This window comes from Tachypleus tridentatus, chromosome 5 (genome assembly GCF_004210375.1).
Source record: "Tachypleus tridentatus isolate NWPU-2018 chromosome 5, ASM421037v1, whole genome shotgun sequence".
NCBI lineage: Eukaryota > Metazoa > Arthropoda > Merostomata > Xiphosura > Limulidae > Tachypleus > Tachypleus tridentatus.
Window position 1 is genome coordinate 2,594,859 of NC_134829.1, and position 24,931 is coordinate 2,619,789.

General features: G+C 32.8%; 1 protein-coding gene across 1 annotated transcript in view; it reads left to right on the forward strand.

The window, feature by feature from the left end:
* Window positions 1–24,931, forward strand: part of LOC143251258 (glutamate receptor ionotropic, kainate 2-like) — a 427,216-nt gene that overhangs the window by 327,147 nt on the left and 75,138 nt on the right. The window contains exons 3-5 of the mRNA XM_076502702.1: window positions 11,004–11,159; window positions 12,980–13,231; window positions 24,716–24,894. Coding sequence (XP_076358817.1) covers window positions 11,004–11,159; window positions 12,980–13,231; window positions 24,716–24,894 — 587 coding nt within the window. The remainder of the gene's footprint in view (window positions 1–11,003; window positions 11,160–12,979; window positions 13,232–24,715; window positions 24,895–24,931) is intronic.

The following is a 24,931-nucleotide window of genomic DNA, read 5'->3' on the forward strand; positions in this document are numbered from 1 at the left end:
TATGGTCACCATGTTAGGTGTTTTGTTGTGTTCTTTTCTGTCACAAGTATAATTAAAAGTTAGATGTTTAGCTTGGAAGCTTTTCATTACGTCTTTTTTGTCCTGAATGTAATCTGTTCATTTTTAAGGCTTGATAGTAGTTGCAATAAGAATACCATTGCATTCCCAAATCACAGAGTTATATATTTCTATCATAAAAGGTACTACACATATTTTATCTATTGGGCCACATATTTACTCTCCATTAAGAGTATATATGCTAGCATTCAACTCTATATAATAAAAAGAAAAAGTACATTGATAATTACTTCTGTGTATGTGTGCTAGTTCACATGGAAATCAATAACGGCTAGTTGTTTATTGGTACTTTTACGTCTACACGGATCATAAAATGAACGATATTTAAAGTTCATTATTCTATACAACGTTTATAACATTAACTTTAAAGACTTCATTACACAAGCACATGCGTAAAGAAACACATTAAGTAAATTCTTTACTTTTCCGTAGCTACATCTACATCTGTAATAGAAATTCCAACAAAAGCCTAAAAATCGAAAATTAACCTAAATTGCAAATACGCTTCGTACGCATATCACGAGTTTTCGCTTTTATTTTTTTAAGACAACTAGCCTTAATTGTTTTGGTTTTGTTTGAATTTCGCGCAAATCGGCTAGCGCAGATAGCCGTCTCTAATTTAGTAGTGTAAGACTAAATGGAAGGAAGCTAGTTATCACCACCCACTGCCAACTCTTGGGCAACTCTTTTACCAACGAATAGTGGGATTAAACGTCACATTATAACGCAACCACAGCTGAAATGGCAAGCATGTTTGGTGTGACAGGAATTCAAACCCGCAACACTCGGATTACGAGTCGAGTGCCTTCACCACCTGGCCAGGCCGGGCCGTTTGAGACAGGGCTTCCTAGACTTTTCCAGCTCGCTACGCCCTACACGTTTAATGTTCTGAACACTTTTTAACAGCACATGTAAATAAGGTTGTATGACAGGCTGAGTGGCACCCCTTTACTAGAGTTGACAGAAAACACCTCTATACTGTATATCAAGGAGAAATAAATGAACATTGAAAGTTAAGTTTATCAAATTGATAATAACTTTACATTACTAAAGAAAAATAACTTAATAATTGAAAATAAGGGAAAAACTAGTTTTATCAATCATTAAAACTTCCGAGACCAAAGATGACGATTTATTTGGCTTGTTTAGAATTTCGCGCAAAGCTAAACGAATGACATTTGCTCTAGCTGTCCCTAAATTAGCAGCAATAGACTAAAGGTAAAACAGCTAGTCAACAGCACCAACTGCCAGCTTTAGGGACACTATATTACCAACGAATAGTGCAATAATCCGTTAAATTATAACGCTTTTACGGTGACACGCAGTTTGAGAGTCGAACGCCTTAATCACCAGACGATGCCAGCCTAAGATGGCGACTATCGACCAAGACAAAGTGTCTATACACAAATGACAGTGTTCAGAGATATTTTCGTTTGTAGCCATTCCAAGATTTTACACATCTTTACTTTGTATATTTTTTTGTTTCATTCATGTAGAACCACATATTACAACAACAGTGTTATTTAAACAACTTGGTCATTTGTATACATTTGCATTCAATATTGTTGAATATGTGGAAAACAATATTTCGATCATATGACAATCACATGCAACGTTGCGGACCATCAAGGACCAACTTCCGTCCACGTCCATTTTATAAATAATGTTGCAGTAGTAAACAACCTTGGCCCTTACATCATACAGGTGGTTCTATTTTAATGTTTACCCTAATGATAACATCATACAGGTGGTTCTATGTTAATGTTTACCCAATTGATAACATCATACAGGTGGTTCTATTTTAATGTTTACCCTGGTGGTAACATCATATAGGTGGTTCTATGTTAATGTTTACCCTAATGATAACATCATACAGGTGGTTCTATGTTAATGTTTACCCTAATGATAACATCATACAGGTAGTTCTATGTTAATGTTTACCCTAATGATAACATCATACAGGTGGTTCTATGTTAATGTTTACCCTAATGATAACATCATACAGGTGGTTCTATTTTAATGTTTACCCTAATGATAACATCATACAGGTGGTTCTATGTTAATGTTTACCCAATTGATAACATCATACAGGTGGTTCTATTTTAATGTTTACCCTAATGGTAACATCATACAGGTGGTTCTATGTTAATGTTTACCCTAATGATAACATCATACAGGTGGTTCTATTTTAATGTTTACCCTAATGATAACATCATACAGGTAGTTCTATGTTAATGTTTACCCTAATGATAACATCATACAGGTGGTTCTATGTTAATGTTTACCCTAATGATAACATCATACAGGTAGTTCTATTTTAATGTTTACCCTAATGATAACATCATACAGGTGGTTCTATGTTAATCTTTACCCAATTGATAACATCATACAGGTGGTTCTATTTTAATGTTTACCCTAATGGTAACATCATGCAGGTGGTTCTATTTTAATGTTTACCCTAATGATAACATCATACAGGTGGTTCTATGTCAATGTTTACCCTAATGATAACATCATACAGGTGGTTCTATGTTAATGTTTACCCTAATGATAACATCATACAGGTAGTTCTATGTTAATGTTTACCCTAATGATAACATCATACAGGTGGTTCTATGTTAATGTTTACCCTAATGATAACATCATACAGGTGGTTCTATTTTAATGTTTACCCTAATGATAACATCATACAGGTGGTTCTATGTTAATGTTTACCCAATTGATAACATCATACAGGTGGTTCTATTTTAATGTTTACCCTAATGGTAACATCATACAGGTGGTTCTATGTTAATGTTTACCCTAATGATAACATCATACAGGTGGTTCTATGTTAATGTTTACCCTAATGATAACATCATACAGGTAGTTCTATTTTAATGTTTACCCTAATGATAACATCATACAGGTGGTTCTATGTTAATGTTTACCCAATTGATAACATCATACAGGTGGTTCTATTTTAATGTTTACCCTAATGGTAACATCATACAGGTGGTTCTATGTTAATGTTTACCCTAATAATAACATCATACAGGTGGTTCTATTTTAATGTTTACCCTAATGATAACATCATACAGGTGGTTCTATGTTAATGTTTACCCTAATGATAAATTAGCTATTATTTATGTTTAAGAACAATGCCAATTTCATTCATTAACTTTAACCTTTTGGTAGCTTAGAGATAAACCAGAAGGCTTATGATGGAGAAAACTGTGATTTGTCTTTTAATATGGGCACAGTACATGCAGCCCATGGTAGAGTTCTGTGCTTTATTAGAACCATTCATTAGACATCCAAATATTGTTTAACGTTAATAAAGTTAACAATTAATTAAAGTTTATAACAACTTAAATGTAATACACGAACCACTTCGAAAATCGAGATTATTTACCATAATGTAACGAAAGTTATCAACAGTAATCACGACTACCACAGTTCTCTAGTTACTGATATCACACTTTTCTAGTTACTGATGACACAGTTCTCTAGTTACTGATGACACAGTTCTCTAGTTACTGATGACAGTTTTCTAGTTACTGATGACACAGTTTTCTAGTTACTGATGACACAGTTTTCTAGTTACTGATGACAGTTTTCTAGTTACTGATGACACAGTTTTCTAGTTACTGATGACACAGTTCTCTAGTTACTGATGACACAGTTTTCTAGTTACTGATATCACACTTCTCTAGTTGCTGATGACACAGTTCTCTAGTTACTGATCACAGTTTTCTAGTTACTGATGACACAGTTTTCTAGTTACTGATGACACAGTTTTCTAGTTACTGATGACACAGTTTTCTAGTTACTGATGACACAGTTCTCTAGTTACTGATATCACACTTCTCTAGTTACTGATGACACAGTTTTCTAGTTACTGATGACACAGTTTTCTAGTTACTGATATCACACTTCTCTAGTTGCTGATGACACAGTTTTCTAGTTACTGATATCACACTTCTCTAGTTACTGATGACACAGTTTTCTAATTACTGATATCACACTTTTCTAGTTACTGATGACACAGTTCTCTAGTTACTGATGACAGTTTTCTAGTTACTGATGATACAGTTTTCTAGTTACTGATGACACAGTTTTCTAGTTATTGATGACACAGTTTTCTAGTTACTGATATCACACTTTTCTAGTTACTGATGACACAGTTCTCTAGTTACTGATGACAGTTTTCTAGTTACTGATGATACAGTTTTCTAGTTACTGATGACACAGTTTTCTAGTTACTGATGACACAGTTTTCTAGTTACTGATGACACAGTTTTCTAGTTACTGATGACACAGTTCTCTAGTTACTGATATCACACTTCTCTAGTTACTGATGACACAGTTTTCTAGTTACTGATGACACAGTTTTCTAGTTACTGATATCACACTTCTCTAGTTGCTGATGACACAGTTTTCTAGTTACTGATATCACACTTCTCTAGTTACTGATGACACAGTTTTCTAATTACTGATATCACACTTTTCTAGTTACTGATGACACAGTTCTCTAGTTACTGATGACAGTTTTCTAGTTACTGATGATACAGTTTTCTAGTTACTGATGACACAGTTTTCTAGTTATTGATGACACAGTTTTCTAGTTACTGATGACACAGTTTTCTAGTTACTGATGACACAGTTTTCTAATTACTGATATCACACTTCTCTAGTTACTGATGACACAGTTTTCTAATTACTGATATCACACTTCTCTAGTTACTGATGACACAGTTTTCTAGTTACTGATGACACAGATTTCTAATTACTGATATCACATTTCTCTAGTTACCGATCACACAGTTTTCTAATTACTGATGAAACAGTTTCTAGTTACTGATATCACACTTTTCTAATTACTGATGACACAGTTTTCTAGTTAATGATATCACAGTTCTCTATCTACCAAGCACAGAGCTACACAATAGGCTATATGTGCTCTGTCCACCAAGCACAGAGCTACACAATGGGCTCTCTGTGCTATGTTTTTAGCGGTGCAAGTCTTACTCTGTACCTGTTCTTAATGGAGTGATGGTGTTAACTTGTTTTAAAAGCAAGTGATGTTTAACTATATTACATATGATATTAATTTAAACAGAATACTGGTGTTTAAATGTATTTATGATGTGAATTTGTCTTAAGAAGATTTGTGTCGTTTAAATGTTTTTAATGGATTTTTGTTTGTTTGTTTAGAATTAGAGGCAAAGCTACTCGAGTTCTATATGCGCTAGCCGTCCCTAAATTAGCAGTCTAAGCTTAGAGGGAAGACAGCTAGTCATCACCACCCACCGCCAACTCTTTTACCAACAAATTGGGGGATTGACCATCACCTTATAACGCCCCCATGGATAAAAGGGCGAGCATGTTTGATGTAACGGGGATTCGAACCCGCGACCGTCGGTTTACGAGTCTGGTGCCTTAACCACCTGGCCATTCCAGGCCATTTTTAATGGAGTGGTGATGTTAGTTTTTATGAAAGAGAGTGTGTGTGTGTTTTTCGTATAGCAAAGCCACAAAGGGCTATCTGCTCAGCCCACATGAAAGAGAGTGGCTGTGTTTAATTTTACTTAATAGAATGATTTATTTATCTTAAAGAAAGTATTGATGTTTAATTGTATCTAATAAAGACGTAACTGGAAATAATTTCGGGAGTTTCTACTAATTGATTATAGATAGAGAACGTGGAAGAACAGGTTAAACTATTTCAAAAAATTCAAATCAATGTTCGCCAACTGTTTCTATATGACAATAAAAGATTTCAATAGTATTATCTATAGTTTGTCTGACGACAGAACAAGTTATTCCTAGGCGGCTGTCTATTTATTGTACCCTATTAATTGTGTACTCAACCATTAGCTTTCTTCCAGGCGAATTACTGTAAACATGTGTGGATTAGACAAGCTTTTTGAATCAATAATCAAAGATCTTGAAATAACTGGTATTCAGAAGAATATGAGAGATATGTTTGTGTTATGTGTGGACATAACTTGAATAGATGTTTGTTTTTTGAATTTTGAATTTTGCACATAGCTACTCGAGGGCTATCTGTGCTAGCCGTCCCTAATTTAGCAGTGTAAGACTAGAGGGAAGGCAGCTAGTCATCACCACCCACCGCCAACTCTTGGGCTACTCTTTTACCAACGAATAGTAGATTGACCGTCACATTATAACGCCCCCACGGCTGAAAGGGCGAGCATGTTTGGCGCGACGGGAATGCGAACCCGCGACCTTCAAATTACGAGTCGCACGCCTTAACACGCTTGGCCATGCAAGGCCCCTTGAGTAGCTACTGTCTTCAGAGTCACAGCTATTAACAAGCCTTAAGTTCAGTAGCAATACACCAATCAGATAGTTGATGAATGTATTTAACAATCATTGTTAAATTTCTGAAGATGGCTGATTGTCCATAAGTAAAGACTGAGAACATCTTTTGGAAACTTGGAGTAATGTTAACGTTCTTCCTTCAGATATATAAAATAGTTTGTGTTTACATCTGTTACCACAACCTATTAGTAAAACTATTAGTGCAATATTAGCGTTAGTGTAAGTTAATGTTACTGTGTTGAGTCTTAAAGAATGGTTCGAGTGGCAGTCTCTATTTCAGTTTGCTACAAATACAATTTCCTTTATTAACTACACCCAGCAAACTTTGAACAAAAATACCAAAGACATAACAATACCCCCATAACGCTATCACACACAAATACATTTCTGAATTATTATCCAAGGTATTTAAATATTTGATGGGCCCAATTGTTAGACTCGGGTGTATATGGTTTGAAAGGAAGCTAAACACAAGCACATATTCTTAATAGCGGATACCAGTTTCATCTCTTCTTAAAACACGCTCAAGATAAGCATGTTTAGTTATCTACAAATATTCACACTGCGGTATAGGACACTTGAAATAGGTGTACTGGAACAGGTTCTATCAGGTCATCCCATAAGTAATGTCCGAAAATTTAATACAGAAAGTGCATCATCATTTCTGTCTTTATAGAATGTTTTAATGACTTAAATATGTAGTAGGACGTGTATAAAAATTTTCAGACAAATAAAAGAAACTAAACCAACTACACTTTTCATGTCATTAATCAAATAAACCCTTATGAAGATGGATGTGTCTGAGGAATACATTAGGTATATAATGATTTATACGTTTAAAAAGGCAATAGTGCAGCAGAAACTATACGAAACATTCAAGGTGCAGAGTCTCTCAATGAAAGAAAATGTTGAAGGTTGTTACAGAAGTTCAGATCAGGTGACTACAGCTTAAATGATGTGCCACATTCAGGTCGTCCTGTTGAGTTTAATGATGACTTGCTGCTGGCTGCACTTGATGAAGATTGTGCTGTAACAGTTGAAGAACTAGAACAGAACCTTAATTCAACCCATTCTATAGTTCACCGTCATCTGCAACAGCTTGGAAAGGTGTCAAAACTTGGAAAATGGGTTTCCCATGAGTTGACAGAAGCCAACCTTAGAGCAAGAGTTGACATTTGAACTTTTCTGCACTTTCGCGAACGTGCCTCACCTTGTATAGAGATATTAGTGACTGAAGATAAAAAAAATTGAAATATTGTAAAAATGTTAAGCGTCGTAGGCAATGGCTCAGTTCAGGTAAACTGGCTAAAGCACAGCCCAAAATGGACCTCCACCCAAGGAAAGTCTTGTTAAGCGTTTGGTGGGATGCTGTTGATGTGATCCACTTTCAGTTGCCGCCACTCAATGTAACGATTACCTCAGACATCTATTGTCAACAGTTAGAACGCTTTAATGTTGCACTGAAAAATAAGAGGCCTGCTTTGATCAATCATAAATGTGTTGTGTTACACCAGGATAATGCTCGGCTCCAAACAGCAAGGATCACATCTGTAAAGATTGACCAGCTGGACAGGGAAAAAACTTCCACATCCTCCTTATTATCCACACCATGTCCCATCTGATTATCATCTGTTCCGAAATTTGCAGAACTATCTTGATGGATAAGAGTTTGAAACACATAAAGATGTTAAAACTACCATCTCTACATTATTTTCCTCCAAACTCCAAGAATTTTATAGAAGTGGCATTCAGAAGCTTGTGATTCGTTGGCAGAAAGTAATTAATAATAATGGAACACACACTATTAAATAACATTAAATTTGTTTTTTCTGAACCTAAAATTGGACTATACTTAAGGGATGACCTGATATTTATCATGTCAGAAGACTATGATTTTATTGTTCAGAAGGTTTTATCTTGTGATATAAAACATCAACTGCCCTACAGTTTCTTTAGTATTATCATAAACACTAAAAAACAGTGAACTTGTTACGTCAGGAACTACCTTTGACGTTGAGTGTATTGATTAGGAAGTCATTTCACTAACTTATCTACAAATGTTTAAGACATACAGATTTCTTCAATAACTGAGTCTTAATAAATTAGAGTTATTATTAAACAGTACGTCATTAAAATCAGGCTGTGTATCAGTGTATAAAGGGGAACACGTTCTTCTCACAACTATAAACCTCAAAGGATATTAAAAGGTGTTTTGGGACGACGTTTAAAGGATATTTCTTGCTCAAAGACTTTCGCCCAAAGCTACACGAGGGCGTACTGCGCTAACCGTCCCTAATTTAGTAGTGTACGACTAGAGGGAAGGCAGCTAGTCATCATCAACCACCGCCAACACTTGAGCTACTCTTTTACCAACTAATAGTGGGGTTCACCGTCACATTATAATGATATCACGATTGAAAGGGCGAGCATATTTGTCGTGTCACGGATTCGAACCCTTGACCCTCAGATAAGGAGACGAGTGCTTTAACCAACTGGCCTTGCCGGGCGCTATAAAAACGTAAGCTGAAACTTCAGATAAAAATAAAAAATCATATCTCTTTACTTGAATATGTAAACTTCAATTTGCAAGTTAGAAGGTATTAAAATACGGGTTCTATCCCTACTGGCACACGGAATGTCTGTGCAGTTACTAAGGTAGAATCTGGGTTTCGACAACCGTGGTGGGCAGATCACAGATAGCCAGCCCATTGTGTAGCTTTGTGTTTAATTACAAATAAACAAACAACATTAAAATATGGTTACTGAAATATTATTATACATAGTTCTTGAGATATTCATATAACGCGTGTTGTATTTCTGTAGAAATTGGTTCAGTGTTTGTTTACAAACACAATTTGCATGATAAATTGTACGTTGAGTGAAGGGTTAAGTGGTACAAGATATATTAGTTCGTTAATTAGTACATTTTAAACAAGTTTATCGGACACTCATCATATTTATTCTTTCTTTTATTTCAAATCCTTATGAAACGTGTTTGAAAATTGTCTATCTTAAAATTATATAAGATTTATAAAATAATAACCATAAGAAAGAAAACCTAAAAGGCTCTGTTAAATGATATATTTAACAACGATAACTCACAGAGTTATCACAGTCCAAAAGACACTGTATAATCCCATATTCAACAATGTTAACTAACAGTGAAACTCCAAGAGGCACTGTTTAATGATACACTTAACAAAGATAACTAACAACGAACCTCCAAAAGGAACTGTTTAATCACACATTTAACAATGTTAACTGAGAGCGAACATCCAAGAGGCACTGTTTAATGATACACTTAACAAAGATAACTAACAGCGAACCTCCAAAATGCACTGTTTAATCACACATTTAACAATGTTAACTGAGAGCGAACATCCAAGAGGCACTGTTTAATGATACATTTAACAATGTTAACTAACCGGGAACCTCCAAAAGGCACCGTTTAATCATACATTTAACAATGTTAATTCACAGCGAACCTCCAAAAGGCACTGTTTAATCGTACATTTAGCAATGTTAACTAACGGCGAACATCCACGAGGAACTGTTTAATCATACATTTAACAATGCTAACTGAGAACCTCCAAAAGGCACTATCTAATGATGCATTTAACAATGTTAACTGACAGCGAACCTCCAATCGGCACCGTTTAATCATACATTTGACAATGTTTACCAACAGGGAACCTCTAAAAGGCACTGTTTAATCATACATTTGACAAAGTTATGTAACAGTGAACGTCCAAAAGGTTTGTTTGGTGTCATAACTAAGGTGAAATTAGTTAGGCTTACCGAATTTAACGTTATGTTATATTTAATATGTACATCAAATAACTAAAGTTATACAACTTTTAGTTATAAATGTCTTCTAAATACTGGTTTTTCAAAGCAGAAAGCGTATACATTTTTCCAAGTTTCTTCTCTTTGACATCAAAAACCAAAAACTTTTAACGTTTATCACAGCCCTGTCAGAATATCGGTCAACGTTTTATAGGCCTAACAATTGTGTCAATAATAATAGATACGGGTGTAACTTTGACATGTATTAACTCTTCTCTACCAAACAATTCGTCTCATTAAACAAAGAAAGTTATTATTTAGCGAGTTTTCATTGAAATACTTCTTTATTTTTTCGACTCATTTATTTCTAAATATAGACGCGTGTCAATCCTCATACAACTAGATATGACAACACGAAAGATAATTGGTAACAAACGTAAGAGCTAAGCACGGTCAGGTGGTTGAGGCACTCGATTCGTAATTCTGGGTCGCGGGTTTGAATTTCCGTCACACCAAACATGTTCGCTCTTTCAGCCGTGGGGGCGTTATTATTTACGATCATTCACACTATTTGTTGGTAAAAGAGTAGCCCAAGAGTTGACGGTGGGTGGTGATGACTAGCTGCCTTCCCTCTAGTCTTACACTGCTAAATTAGGAACGGCTTGCACAGATAGCCCTCAAGTAACTTTGCACGAAACTCGAAAAACAAACCAGACCAAACGAATGTAGGAAACGGTCAAGCTGCGAACGCTAATGAACTAATGCTGTGAAAAACAATGGTTTTATCTTAATTTAATGATGACGTACTGCAGGTGTTCTGATGGATGAAGATGACAAACAGATTGAAGAAGCTTTCCAGTCTGGAGTAGATGGAATTAATGCAGACAGTAGTATCCTTCCCAGCAAACAACTAGCGGTACAAATCAGCAAAGTTAAACCTGGAGATTCTTATCGCGGGCTTCAAGAAGGTGAGGAAATACATTTATAGTTAGCGTGTATAGACCATCATAGATATCGTGTATAGACCATCACAGATATCGTGTATAGACCATCACAGATATCGTGTATAGACCATATATAGATCATATATTGGGACTAGATCATAAAAAATGACTGGACAAGTAATATTATCCTGCCCCATAGTATACCCTTACCACACATCTCATAGCTAAATAAAATAAATGTTTTTTCCCGAAATCAAGCTTACCCAACAAAGAAACAGAGAAAGATAAATCGAGGCTGTTGAACATTAAAATTAAGATCATTCATGAAATGAATTCGTGGCGTGTTGATGGACTAATTGTTGGTAAAACAAGTTATATTAGTTATTTCTAATATATGGAAGAGTCAAGGCGTTTTGAACAATGGTTTTTAGGTCGCGTTGCTCAGCAACTAGAGTATAACTTAATATTGTTGTTAGTCGATGTAGTTAAAGGATAAAATGAAATATAGAGACAACAATACTGTAAAAATATGTGTTTATTAATTTAGTCTGCGTTGATTAAAGAGGTTGGTTTCTATTTAAAACGTTTGTGATTAAACAAAACAATGATTCACAAACGATTTAAGTTTAAAATTGAATCGACATTTCTACTTTCATTGTAAATTCTACGTTAGGTGATTCTACACATCGTCCTTAATTTAGGACTAGTATACCAACATCACTAAACGTATTAGGTTTCACGACTACCTGCACGTCCGTCACTAAAATCGTAATGGGAAAACACTAATCCAACAATTCTAGCTGAAAAAAAACAACAAATTTAGACTTTCATAACTCCCCCTATTTCGAGAAATCAAGCGGGATGTGACACACACTGACTTTTATATAGATTAAATGCTTGACATTCAAATAAGAACACATTCGAAACACCAGAAGTGTCGTAACTGTTTATGATGTCAAGAACTAAAGACGAAACTTAAATAAAGAAATTTAAATTTATGTATGAACAATTATGTATAAATAATATATGTATGACCTTGTCCATCAGTGTGGCCAATGTAAGAACGTGAACAACAACGCCCGAGTTTCGACTCCCACAAAGGTCACAACAGGTATTTGTGGCTTAGCTCTGAAACAATCACATAACTTTCTACAAATCCAATATGCTGTTTCATCCAATATTTAATGTAAACATTCGGTCCTTTGGTCATTCATTACAGCAAATGTGAAACTAATTCCTCAATCAGCGTAGATTAACCTAACATTCTCTGGTCTCCACTGGACAAGTCTGATAACTCCCGCTAGTACAGTGATAAATCTACGGATTTACAACGCTAAAATCAGGGATTCGATTTCCCTCGGGGGATCAGCAGACAGCCAAATGTGGCTTTGCTATAAGAAAACACACACACAAGTCTGATAAATTAGCACTACTTACTATGTTTCGTGTTTCATTATAAAACATGTCTGATAAATTAGCACTACCTTTACGAAATTTATTTCTGTGTGGTACATGTCTCATAGACGAGCGGTATATTTAACAAGTTATTGTTTTTGAATGGTATATGTCTGATAAACTAGCGGTATATTTGACAAGTTTATTGTGTTTGAATGGTATATGTCTGATAAACTAGCAGTATATTTAACGAGTGTATTGTTTCTGAATGGTATATGTCTGATAAACTAGCGGTATATTTAACGAGTGTATTGTTTCTGAATGGTATATGTCTGATAAACTAGCGGTATATTTAACGAGTGTATTGTTTCTGAATGGTATATGTCTGATAAACTAGCGGTATATTGTTACTGTGAAAGGAGATTATAAGATGGTTCTTGTCCTTTCAGTCTGTGGACAGTTCAGCTCTGGAGTGGTTGGTGTCGTTGGTTCGCTCTCGTCATCATCTTCTTACCTCATCCAGTCGGCGTCATCTTTTATGGAAGTACCTTATGTCCATCTGCATTGGGACAATAAAGTCGTCCCAAACACATTTTCTTTGAACTTAAATCCTGGTTTTTCGTCCATGAGTCAAGCTTTCCGTGACCTTGTGGATACTAAGGACTGGTCATCTTACACTATTGTGTACGAAGACTACGAAGGTATATATATTTATCGTATTATAAAGATAAATGGCCTTTATTAAGACTATACTCATTGGAAATACATATTTTAACGATTCTAGGCCTAGCTTCTGAAATAAGCTGAGTTTAAAAGCCTTTTAGTGGTATCTTATAGCATTACTGTTCTCTATATTTTCATGTATTGATAAGACCATTTGCCTTAAACTATGACAATTATTTTATTGACAAGTTATTTTAATGTCATCGAATTAATTCCTTACTTTTACATTTTTAGTTCATAGTGTTCCGTTGTTTGTAATTTAGAGATTAGATAGCAGAAAGAGACAGTACTTCGTATGTTCATTTTACAGCTCAAGCAAGGGTCAATAAGATCTAGGATAATTATCAAACATGGTCTATCTCTGTATGTAGTTTTTACACTTTAAATGGTTAGGTCAAACATTTACAAAATGCACAACTATTGACTTATATGTTTTGACGGTTGAGCAGCGGTAAGTTTTAGGATTGAAAACACTAAATACTGGGGTTCTGCAGCTCCTGTAGACACATTTAAATTATGTTATTAGTAGCTTTAAACTTGAGAGTAAACAAACTCCAAGGAAGTAGCTAAGAACACACATACATACACTGAGAGAAATAATACCTTCAAACTATTATCATTAAAGGGCGATAAAAATCAGCACTATAAAACAACAACGAACTTCACACAAGATAAGCCTTAAAAATACTTTACTTAGTCCATTGTTGTTGCCACTTGTTACCTTAAACTCTTAACAGAAATTGTCTGACAACAACCAAAACTGTTGGGTATATCCAAACTATCAGACAAAATCCAAACACTGATGAAAACACGAGTTATCAACATGAATATCAATTACAGATATGGAGTTATGTGACCAGTTATCAACATGAATATCAATTACAGATATGGAGTTATGTGACCAGTTATCAACATGAATATCAATTACAGATATGGATTTATGTGACCAGTTATCAACATGAATATCAATTACAGATATGGAGTTATGTGACCAGTTAGCAACATGAATATCAATTACAGATATGGAGTTATGTGACCAGTTATAAACATGAATATCAATTACAGATATTGAGTTATGTGACCAGTTAGCAACATGAATATCAATTACAGATATTGAGTTATGTGACCAGTTATCAACATGAATATCAATTACAGATGTGGAGTTATGTGACCAGTTATCAACATGAATATCAATTACAGATATGGAGTTATGTGAAATATCAATTACAGATATGGAGTAATGTGATTGTAGTTTTTTTATACGTTCAAGGTATTTTAATTTCAAAATTACCGATAAAAAAACCGCCATAAAATATTTTCAATAAAAAATATAGATTCAACCTAATCAGCCTGCTTTATGTTACTCCAAAGATCCACCAATAAAACTTTTAATACTTCTGATAATAAAGTAAAAAAGGTCCACTCTACTCATTCAGTAATAGGTTACTCACAAAATGTTCTTATAATAAAGTAAAAAAGTCCACTCTACTCATTCAATAATAGATCACTCACAACCTCTTCTTATATTAAAGTAAAAAAGATCGACCCTACTCATTCAGTAATAGGTTACTCACAACCTCTTCTTATATTAAAGTAAAAAAGATCAACCCTACTCATTCAGTAATAGGTTACTCACAACCTCTTCTTATGATAAAGTAAAAAAGAACCACCATACTCATTCAGTAATAGGTTACTAACAACCTCTTCTTATAATAAAGTAAAAAAGGTCCACTCTACCAATTCAGTAATAGGTTACTCACAATCTCTTTTTATAATAAAGTAAAAAAGATCCACCCTACTCATTCAGTAATAGGTTACTCACAATCTCTTCTGATAATAAAGTAAAAAAGATCCACCCTACTCATTCATTAATAGGTTACTCACAACCTCTTCTTATATTAAAGTAAAAAAGATCCACCCTACTCATTCCGTAATAGGTTGCTCACAACCTCTTCTTATAATAAAGTAAAAAAGATCCACCCTACTCATTGAGTAATAGGATACTCACAACCTCTTCTTATAATAAAGTAAAAAAGATCGACCGTACTCATTCAGTAATAGGTTACTCACAACCTCTTCTTATATTAAAGTAAAAAAGATCCACCCTACTCATTCAGTAATAGGTTACTCACAACCTCTTCTTATATTAAAGTAAAAAAGATCCACCCTAATTATTCAGTAATAAGTTACCCACAACCTCATCTTATAATAAAGTAAAAATGATCCACCCTACTCATTCAGTAATAGGTTACTCAAACCTCTTCTTATAATAAAGTAAAAAAGATCCACCCTACTCATTCAGTAATAGGTTATTCACAACCTCTTCTTATAATAAAGTAAAAAAGATCCACCCTACTCATTCAGTAATAGTTTATTCACAACCTTTTCTTATATATTAAAGTAAAAAGATACACCCTACTCATTCAATAATAGGTTACTCACAACCTCTTCTTATAATAAAGTCACAACCTCTTCTTATAATAAAAAAAGATCCACCCTACTCATTCAGTAATAGTTTATTCACAACCTTTTTTTATATTAAAGTCACAACCTCTTCTTATAAAAAAAGATCCACCCTACTCATTCAATAATAGGTTATTCACAACCTCTTCTTATAATAAAGTAAAAAAGATCCACCCTACTCATTCAATAATAGGTTATTCACAACCTCTTCTTATAATAAAGTAAAAAAGATCCACCCTACTCATTCAATAATAGGTTATTCACAACCTCTTCTTATAGTAAAGTAAAAAAGATCCACCCTACTCATTCAGTAATAGTTTATTCACAACCTTTTTTTATATTAAAGTAAAAAAGATCCACCCTACTCATTCAATAATAGGTTATTCACAACCTCTTCTTATAGTAAAGTAAAAAAGATCCACCCTACTCATTCAGTAATAGTTTATTCACAACCTTTTTTTATATTAAAGTAAAAAAGATACACCCTACTCATTCAATAATAGGTTACTCACAACCTCTTCTTATAATAAAGTAAAAAAGATCCACCCTACTCATTCAGTAATAGTTTATTCTCAACCTTTTTTTATATTAAAGTAAAAAAGATACACCCTACTCATTCAATAATAGGTTACTCACAACCCCCACCCTTTTCTAAAACGATGATAATGCCTTACAGAATTTTAAAATATTTTAACAACGAACTACATATCTTACCTCAACAGTTGTATAGTTCTTTGATAAAATTATTCAAATATAACTCTGGAAAGGTGAGCTAATCCTAACTACTTGATGTTTTATCGGTTCAGTTCCTCTTATAGTGAATAAATTTTAATATTAACTACCCAAAGATAGTTTGCCACCTCTAGTGATAATAAGAGGTAATCTCCTAATCTGAATTTGTTTTTAATATTTTCTCAATTGATCTCAATTGCCAATATTTATAACCATTATTTTCTAGTTTAGTTACGAAGAATATAACACTACCTATAAACGTATTGCTCTAAGCAGTTAAAAATATTTTCAGTTGTGATATAATGACCCATCTTGGTATCAAAGAATGGTAAAATTAAATGACCCTCTCTTACAAGAAATGGCAGTTGTGTTTTGCCATTTACCAAATTAATGTCCAAGACTAAAATAAGTTGTATAGACGTGGCCTTTATCATTTCTCTCCAATACTAATTCTTTTGGGTTTATTAAAGTCAGATTAAAATTCTTGTTCTTTAGAGTAACTAAATCGTGTATGTAACGAAAAGTATGTGCGCATAACTTCGGATTTGAAATTTGTTTCAGAAATAAGTTTTCATAAAAAAAACAAATATAAATTACCCATATTTGAAGAAACTTTCCCTCCCAAAGGAATACACACTGTAATATACCTGTACATCAAAAGAAGTGTATTATACACACAGAAATGAAGAATGTTTATTTCTAGATCTATAAAAAATATCAAATAAGTTACTGAAAACTTTAATTAAATCTTTCAAATCTATTTTAGTACATAATGCTATAAACATAAAATAAGAGATAAATAAACCTGGTTTACTTGAAGTAAATTATTTAAACATTCCAAAACTGAACTGTCTTTTTTAATAACATAAAAATAATTATCTGGATAATTTAAAAACTTTGTTAATTTTTTCAAACACAATATCCAGAATATTACTAGGAACAATAGATACTGCATTTAACGAATTAGATATAAATCTAAATATATTAAGGAATTAATATAATAATAGTTTTTTTGCTATTTCTTTCACTATTTGAATGTTACATTGTTCATTTATCAGGCCTCCTTCTTTTATCATATTATGGAATTTTTATTTGGTAAATTTTCCATCAATATTGTATGCTGACGAATATCCTAGCGAACTCTTTAACAGTTATTTAAATATGCTACTGAAATTAATAAAACAATGTTGTGTACAATAGTTCTGCATGTTTAACTTGTCTGTCAGGCATGGATTTTTATTATGTACAGCAAAATATACCACCATGTAAAGTGGATAGTGTACTATACGTATATATAATATTAACTTGTGATATATGTGTCGTTAAATATGTAACTATTATTACTAATATTATTATACTGTTATTACTAATAGTATTTTACTGTTATTAGTTATAGTATTATTACTAATATTATTGTACTATTATTACCAATATTATTATGCTATTGTTGCTAATATTATTGTACTATTATTACTAATATTATTGTACTATTATTACTTATAGTATTATACTGTTATTACTAATATTATTATACTGTTATTACTGATATTAAACATGCTGTTATTACTAATATTAAACATGCTGTTATTACTAAAATTATTATACTATTATTACTAATATTATTATGTTATTATTACTAATATTATTGTACTATTATTACTAATATTATTATGCTATTATTACTGATATTATTGTACTATTATTACTAATATTATTGTACTATTATTACTAATATTATTATACTATTATTACTAATATTATTGTACTATTATTACTAATATTATTATACTATTATTACTAATAGTATTGTACTATTATCACTAATATTATATTATTATTACTAATATTATTATACTATTATTACTAATATAATTGACCTATTATCACTAATATTATTATACTATTATTACTAATATTATTATACTATTATTACTAATATTATTATACTATTATTACTAATACTATTGTACTATTATTACAAATATTATTGTTCTATTATTACAAATATTATTGTACTATTATTACTAATATTATTGTACTATTATTACTAATATTATTGTACTATTATTAATATTATTATACTATTATTACTAATATTATTGTACTATTATTACTAATATTATTGTACTATTATTAATATTATTATACTATTATTACTAATATTATTACTAATGTTATTGTACTGTTATTACTAATATTATTGTACTATTATTACTAATGTTATTGTACTGTTATTACTAATATTATTGTACTATTATTAATAATATTATTGTACTATTATTAATAATATTATTGTACTATTATTACTAATATTATTGGTTTATAAATACAAGTTCTTCATCTTATTTACCATTTTTATATTAAATTTCAAAATTCATAAAAATCCTATTAAATTCAGATATATATTAGATATATATATAATTCTTTAAAATAGAATGATTAGGGTGGAGCCATTATCATTTATTCTAATGTAGATACTATTAGAATTTTTAAGGGTGAAGATTGGGAAGAGAAATCTTTACTAGAAATATTTAAGAACAGTTTTATCTTATTTCTGCTTCTGACGTTATAAGAACTTTTAAGTGTGACAGTCTATAGACAGTGAATGATACGAGGAGTTGAGGTGCTGTGGGTATAACCACACAACTTTTCACCCTCAATTGATTTTCATGTTTCCAAATTAGTTTATCATCAGGATTTGGATAATGTTTGATATATTGGTTATCTCCAACATACGTATATGACTGTGTAATTTTACTACGTGTGTGTTTTTCTGTATATAAATATGTATATATTGATACTGAACATTTAAGTCAAATTAAACAAAATCAAAAGGACGGACTGAACTAGCAACAGTAAATCCAAACCTCTGACTATTGCTAGTTTGTTATAAACAAAACAAGTCGAAACAAAAGTAAAATATACTGCACTAATTGAAAGAATCCCAGTCTACAAAACATATTCTGGATGTAAAATGTATCCTTATTTTGGAGGTGACTGTTGAAGCACAACCCACATTGCGATGGGGATACATTATATATCAGTTTTAACCTCCCTTCACTAGTCTCACATAAAGAACATAAAGAAATAGAAATACATAAATTAAAATAAAGGAATAAAAATGGAAATTATGAGAGCAAGATATGTGTGCTGAAGCGCACAATGTCCCACATCTCTATGACCCTTCACTGCCTACAGACAGTTGTGAGAAGATGATTGCTCACCAAAGTAAATATTAATAAGAAAAAAACACATGAAAATTAAATGAAAAATTACATAGATAAGAATAATAATAATAAGCTACTACCATTTGGGGGTAAGAACGTTAAATAAACTTAAATCCTAAAGATAACACTCCACACTGAGAAAGGACAGAACAGTTATGAAACAATCCACACTGAGAAAGGATAGAACAGTTATAAAACACTCCACACTGAGAAACAAAGGATAGAACAGTTATGAAACACTCCACACTGAGAAACAAAGGACAGAACAGTTATAAAACACTCCACACTGAGAAACAAAGGATAGAACAGTTATAAAACACTCCACACTGAGAAACAAAGGACAGAACAGTTATAAAACACTCCACACTGAGAAACAAAGGATAGAACAGTTATAAAACACTCCACACTGAGAAACAAAGGATAGAACAGTTATAAAACACTCCACACTGAGAAACAAAGGATAGAACAGTTATAAAACACTCCACACTGAGAAACAAAGGATAGATGAGAACAGAACAGTTATAAAACACTCCACACTGAGAAACAAAGGATAGAACAGTTATAAAACACTCCACACTGAGAAACAAAGGATAGAACAGTTATAAAACACTCCACACTGAGAAACACATATATATATATATATATATGTATAGCCTGCTGCTATCTATATCAATGGTGGTGGGCAGTGAGATCTGGTAATAAAGGAAACACTCCATTGAATGAAAATTTTGAAGTGCAAAGTCTACACCAACGTGAAGGTAGGTTGAATACTTCGTGTTGTATATCTCAACTGTATGGATTTCACTAGTAGCTTATCACTGATGTCGCCATAGAATACGGTAAATCATTAAGTTGTCCTAAGTGAACTTCGTCCACATTAACAGTCTTTACCATTTCGATAAGACAACATACATTTGAAACAAACCATAGTCGCAAACGTATGTGCTTTTGTTGTGTTTGTTTATTTAGAATTTTTGTTTGTTTTGTTTTGAATTTTGCGCAAAGATACTTGAGGGCTATCTGCGCTAGCCGTCCCTAATTTAGCAGTATAAGACAAGAGGGAAGGCAGGTAGTCATCACCACCCACCGCCAACTTTTGGGCTACTCTTTTTACCAACAAATAGTGGGATTGACAGTAACATTAAAACGCCACCACGGCTAAAAGGGCGAGTATGTTTGGTGCGACCGGTATTCGAACCCGCGACTCTCGAATTACGAGTCGAACGCCTTTATAGTCGTGGCCATGCCGGGCCTTTTTAAGAATTAATCACAAAGCTGCAGAATGGCCATCTGTGCTCTGCCAACCACGGCCATCGAAACCCGGTTTTTAGCACTGGGGGCGCTTTTGTTGACTTATATAACTAATGTTCCGACCACTACTGTGTTTGTTGTGTCTCAGCTGGTCTGGTGAGTTCTGGATTGAATGAATCGCATGGTCCTTTAATGTGCCAATAGAATAGATTAACGAAATACTAAGAGATAAAAATAAAGCCGAAGTAGATCAACTGGAAGACAGCATGGACCACAACAAGCAACAGGAAAATAGAAAGCAAAATATTAAAATATCCACAGATCAACAGGAAGACAGCATGGACCACAACAAGCAACAGGAAAATAGAAAGCAAAATATTAAAATATCCACAGATCAACAAGAAGACAGCATGGACCACAACAAGCAACAGGAATATAGAAAGCAAAATATTAAAATATCCACAGATCAACTGGAAGACAGCATGGACCACAACAAGCAACAGGAAAATAGAAAGCAAAATATTAAAATATCCACAGATCAACTGGAAGACAGCATGGACCACAACAAGCAACAGGTAAATAGAAAGCAAAATATTAAAATTTTAAAATAGCCAATAATATAGTAAGCACTAAAGACAGATTAAATAGACAGAAAGTCATGAAATCAAACAAATGTCCGTACTGCAAGTGCATAGAAACAACAAAACATGCTTTCTATGATTGAGCATATGTAAAAGTATATTTGGCGAAAGCTATCCCACGTTTTCCACACTGGTTTGATTAGTTACACTACAGTCATCTTCAACACGTCACTACCTGTGAAGAAATACTCCTTGCTTTATTAGTGAGTGAAGGTAATTATCAGATATGATGTAAGGCTGTATACGAAAACGTAGAGGAAAGCGTTCCGGTGGTGATAACACGAATCAGGTCCAATTCAAGAATTAGGTTAAAAATCGATAAACATCGGAGTGAAGAATTCAACAAGAGATGGACCCCGGAAGAGTCCGGAATAATAAAAATGAAATGCGGATTCATAGATCTGAAATTCTAATTTCACTCTGCCGAAACAAACAACACACGCTGGCTTCAAGTGGACGATGGATGAGGGAACCACGACTGACCAGCCAACGCTGGAAGTGCAAACCTGGTTAGTGAGTGTGTTTATATACTTCATATACGTAGGTACTTGGACAAATAGCTCATGGACCGTTATAATAGTGACTTTGACTACACATGTTAAATTGTGTATTGTGTTCCCCAAATGTGTTCAACCCCTATCAACAAACGGCATGAAACCCATAGGCAACTGCGACATAGGAATACCACAAAACAAGATACATGGAAAACAGTAACCAAGGTACGTAGGGTAGGTAACTGTCATAACTTACTTTGTGTTGACTGGAGTTGCAGGGTAGACTGGAGACATGCCTTATCCTCTTCTCACAGTAAGGGTTTAGTCAGGATAACTAGTGTATTATCTAAACTGAGGGGATTGAGGCAGGATACAGGAGATGGAGTTAGCAAGCCTACCCCTAGGGTACAGGCCGTACCCTGGGGTCTATCGGGTGGTGGACGGTGCTTGGCAGCGGACGACGCAGTGTTGTTAGTTGCTGAGTGGACAGTTCGCCACGCTGGCGGGTGTTGGGTGCACGGAGTTGGGCCCGTTCTCTCAGGTCAGTGACGGAAGCAGACCCTTGCAGAAAGGAAAGACCTCCGTGGTCAAGTAATTTGGAGTCCGGCGACCACACAAACTTGATAACCCGGAATAGTGATCCGAAGTCGCTCAACATAAGTAAGAGTTTAAATTCCAAGCAAAAATCGAATGCAGACTACGGCCAAGTTCCAAAGACAACACGTGAGGTTAAAAAATTAATGTCATTGGCTAATGTCGTAACTAAAATAATGGTATGTAGCACGTGGTAAGATGACGTTTAAGAAGTAGTAAACGTATAAGTAAATTCCAGGTAAGCGTGAAGCCCACAGAAACACCGTTAATAGTATAAAACATATACTATTGATGGTGGAGTAATGATATTACAGTCTCTTTTACTTCTTGAAAATCCTTGATTTACAATTATAGAATGTCTTCTTTCAAAATATACCTGGTCTAACTCTTGAAAATCTTTAATTTAGAATTTTACTATGTCTTCTTTCAAAATCTACCAGGTCTAATTCTTGAAAATCTTTAATTTACAATTATAGAATGTCTTCTTTCAAAATATACTTGGTCAGATTTTGAAATTATTTAATTTAGAATTATAGAATGTCTTTCAAAATATACCAGGTCTAGTTCTTGAAAATCTTTAATTTACAAATATAGAATGTCTTCTTTCAAAATATACTTGGTCAGATTTTGAAATTATTTAATTTAGAATTATAGAATGTCTTTCAAAATATACCAGGTCTAGTTCTTGAAAATCTTTGATTTACAATTATAGAATGTCTTCTTTCAAAATATACCAGGTCTAATTCTTGAAAATATTTAATTTATAATTATACAATGTCTTCTTTCAAAATATACCACGTCTAATTATTAAAAATCTTTAATTTATAATTATAGAATGTCTTCTTTCAAAATATACCAGGTCTAATTCTTTAAAATCTTTAATTTATAATTATAGAATGTCTTCTTTCAAAATATACCAGGTCTAATTCTTTAAAATCTTTAATTTATAATTATACAGTGTCTTCTTTCAAAATATACCAGGTATAATTCTTGAAAATATTTAATTTAGAATTATAGAATGTCTTCTATCAAAATATACCAGGTCTAATTCTTCAAAATATTTAATTTATAATTATTGAATATCTCCTTTCAAAATATACCACGTCTAATTCTTGAAAATCTTTAATTTACAATTATAGAATGTCTTCTATCAAAATATACCAGGTCTAATTCTTCAAAATATTTAATTTATAATTATTGAATATCTTCTTTCAAAATATACTAGGTCTAATTCTTGAAAATCTTTAATTTACAATTATTGAATGTCTTCTTTCAAAATATACTAAGTCTAATTCTTGAAAATATTTAATTTAGAATTATTGAATGTTTTCTTTCAAAATATACTAGGTCTAATTCTTTAAAATCTTTAATTTACAATTATAGAATGTCTTATTTCAAAATATACCAGGTGTAATTCTTGAAAATCTTTAATTAATAATTATAAAATGTCGTCTTTCAAATATACCAGGTCTAATTTTTGAAAATCTTTAATTTACAATTATAGAATGTCTTCTTTCAAAATATACTAGGTCTAATACTAACGACAAGTGAAAATTATAAGTGATTATGGAGAAACACTTTTGTAATTCTAGAACAATATAAATTTTCTTTATATCAGTAGTATTCAAAAATGTTTTTTTCATGCTTAGACAAATGTAGAAATTTATATAAGGAAACTCATGAATCTAAAACAATATAAACTGCTCGTAAGAAGCCACAAATGTATGTTAGTTTTTTGCGAAATTTCACAATATTCTTTGTACGTATTATACCTTATTGTGTACGCGTAGTTTTATTAAACAGAGATTTGTTTACGTGTAGTTTTATTAAACAACTCTACATTTACGTGAGTTTGTTTCTTTGACTCCATAATGTTGTTTTATCAAATATACCAGGATTTAATACACATTGTCTGCGAGAAAGAGTAGCTCAAATATGAAAATGTTACAATGTTATTAAACCAACCACTAATGTTTTGGGGTCGTGGCTATTATACATATTACTGGATATGTTATTATTATTGTTAATGTCTAACATACATATTTTAATACTTTGGCCAGCTTTGATTAAACTGAAAGAACTTTTGAAGCAGGATAAAGAAAAACCAGTTAAAGTTTCCTTACGTCAACTAACACGTGGAATGAGCTATAGAAAGCTTGTTAAAGATATCAGCCAACAGGGGGCTACAAACATTATTCTTGACATATCAACGTCGAAGATAAAGGAATTCTTAACACAGGTTCGTTTACGTTTTCAAAGTTCATTTGAACTTGTAT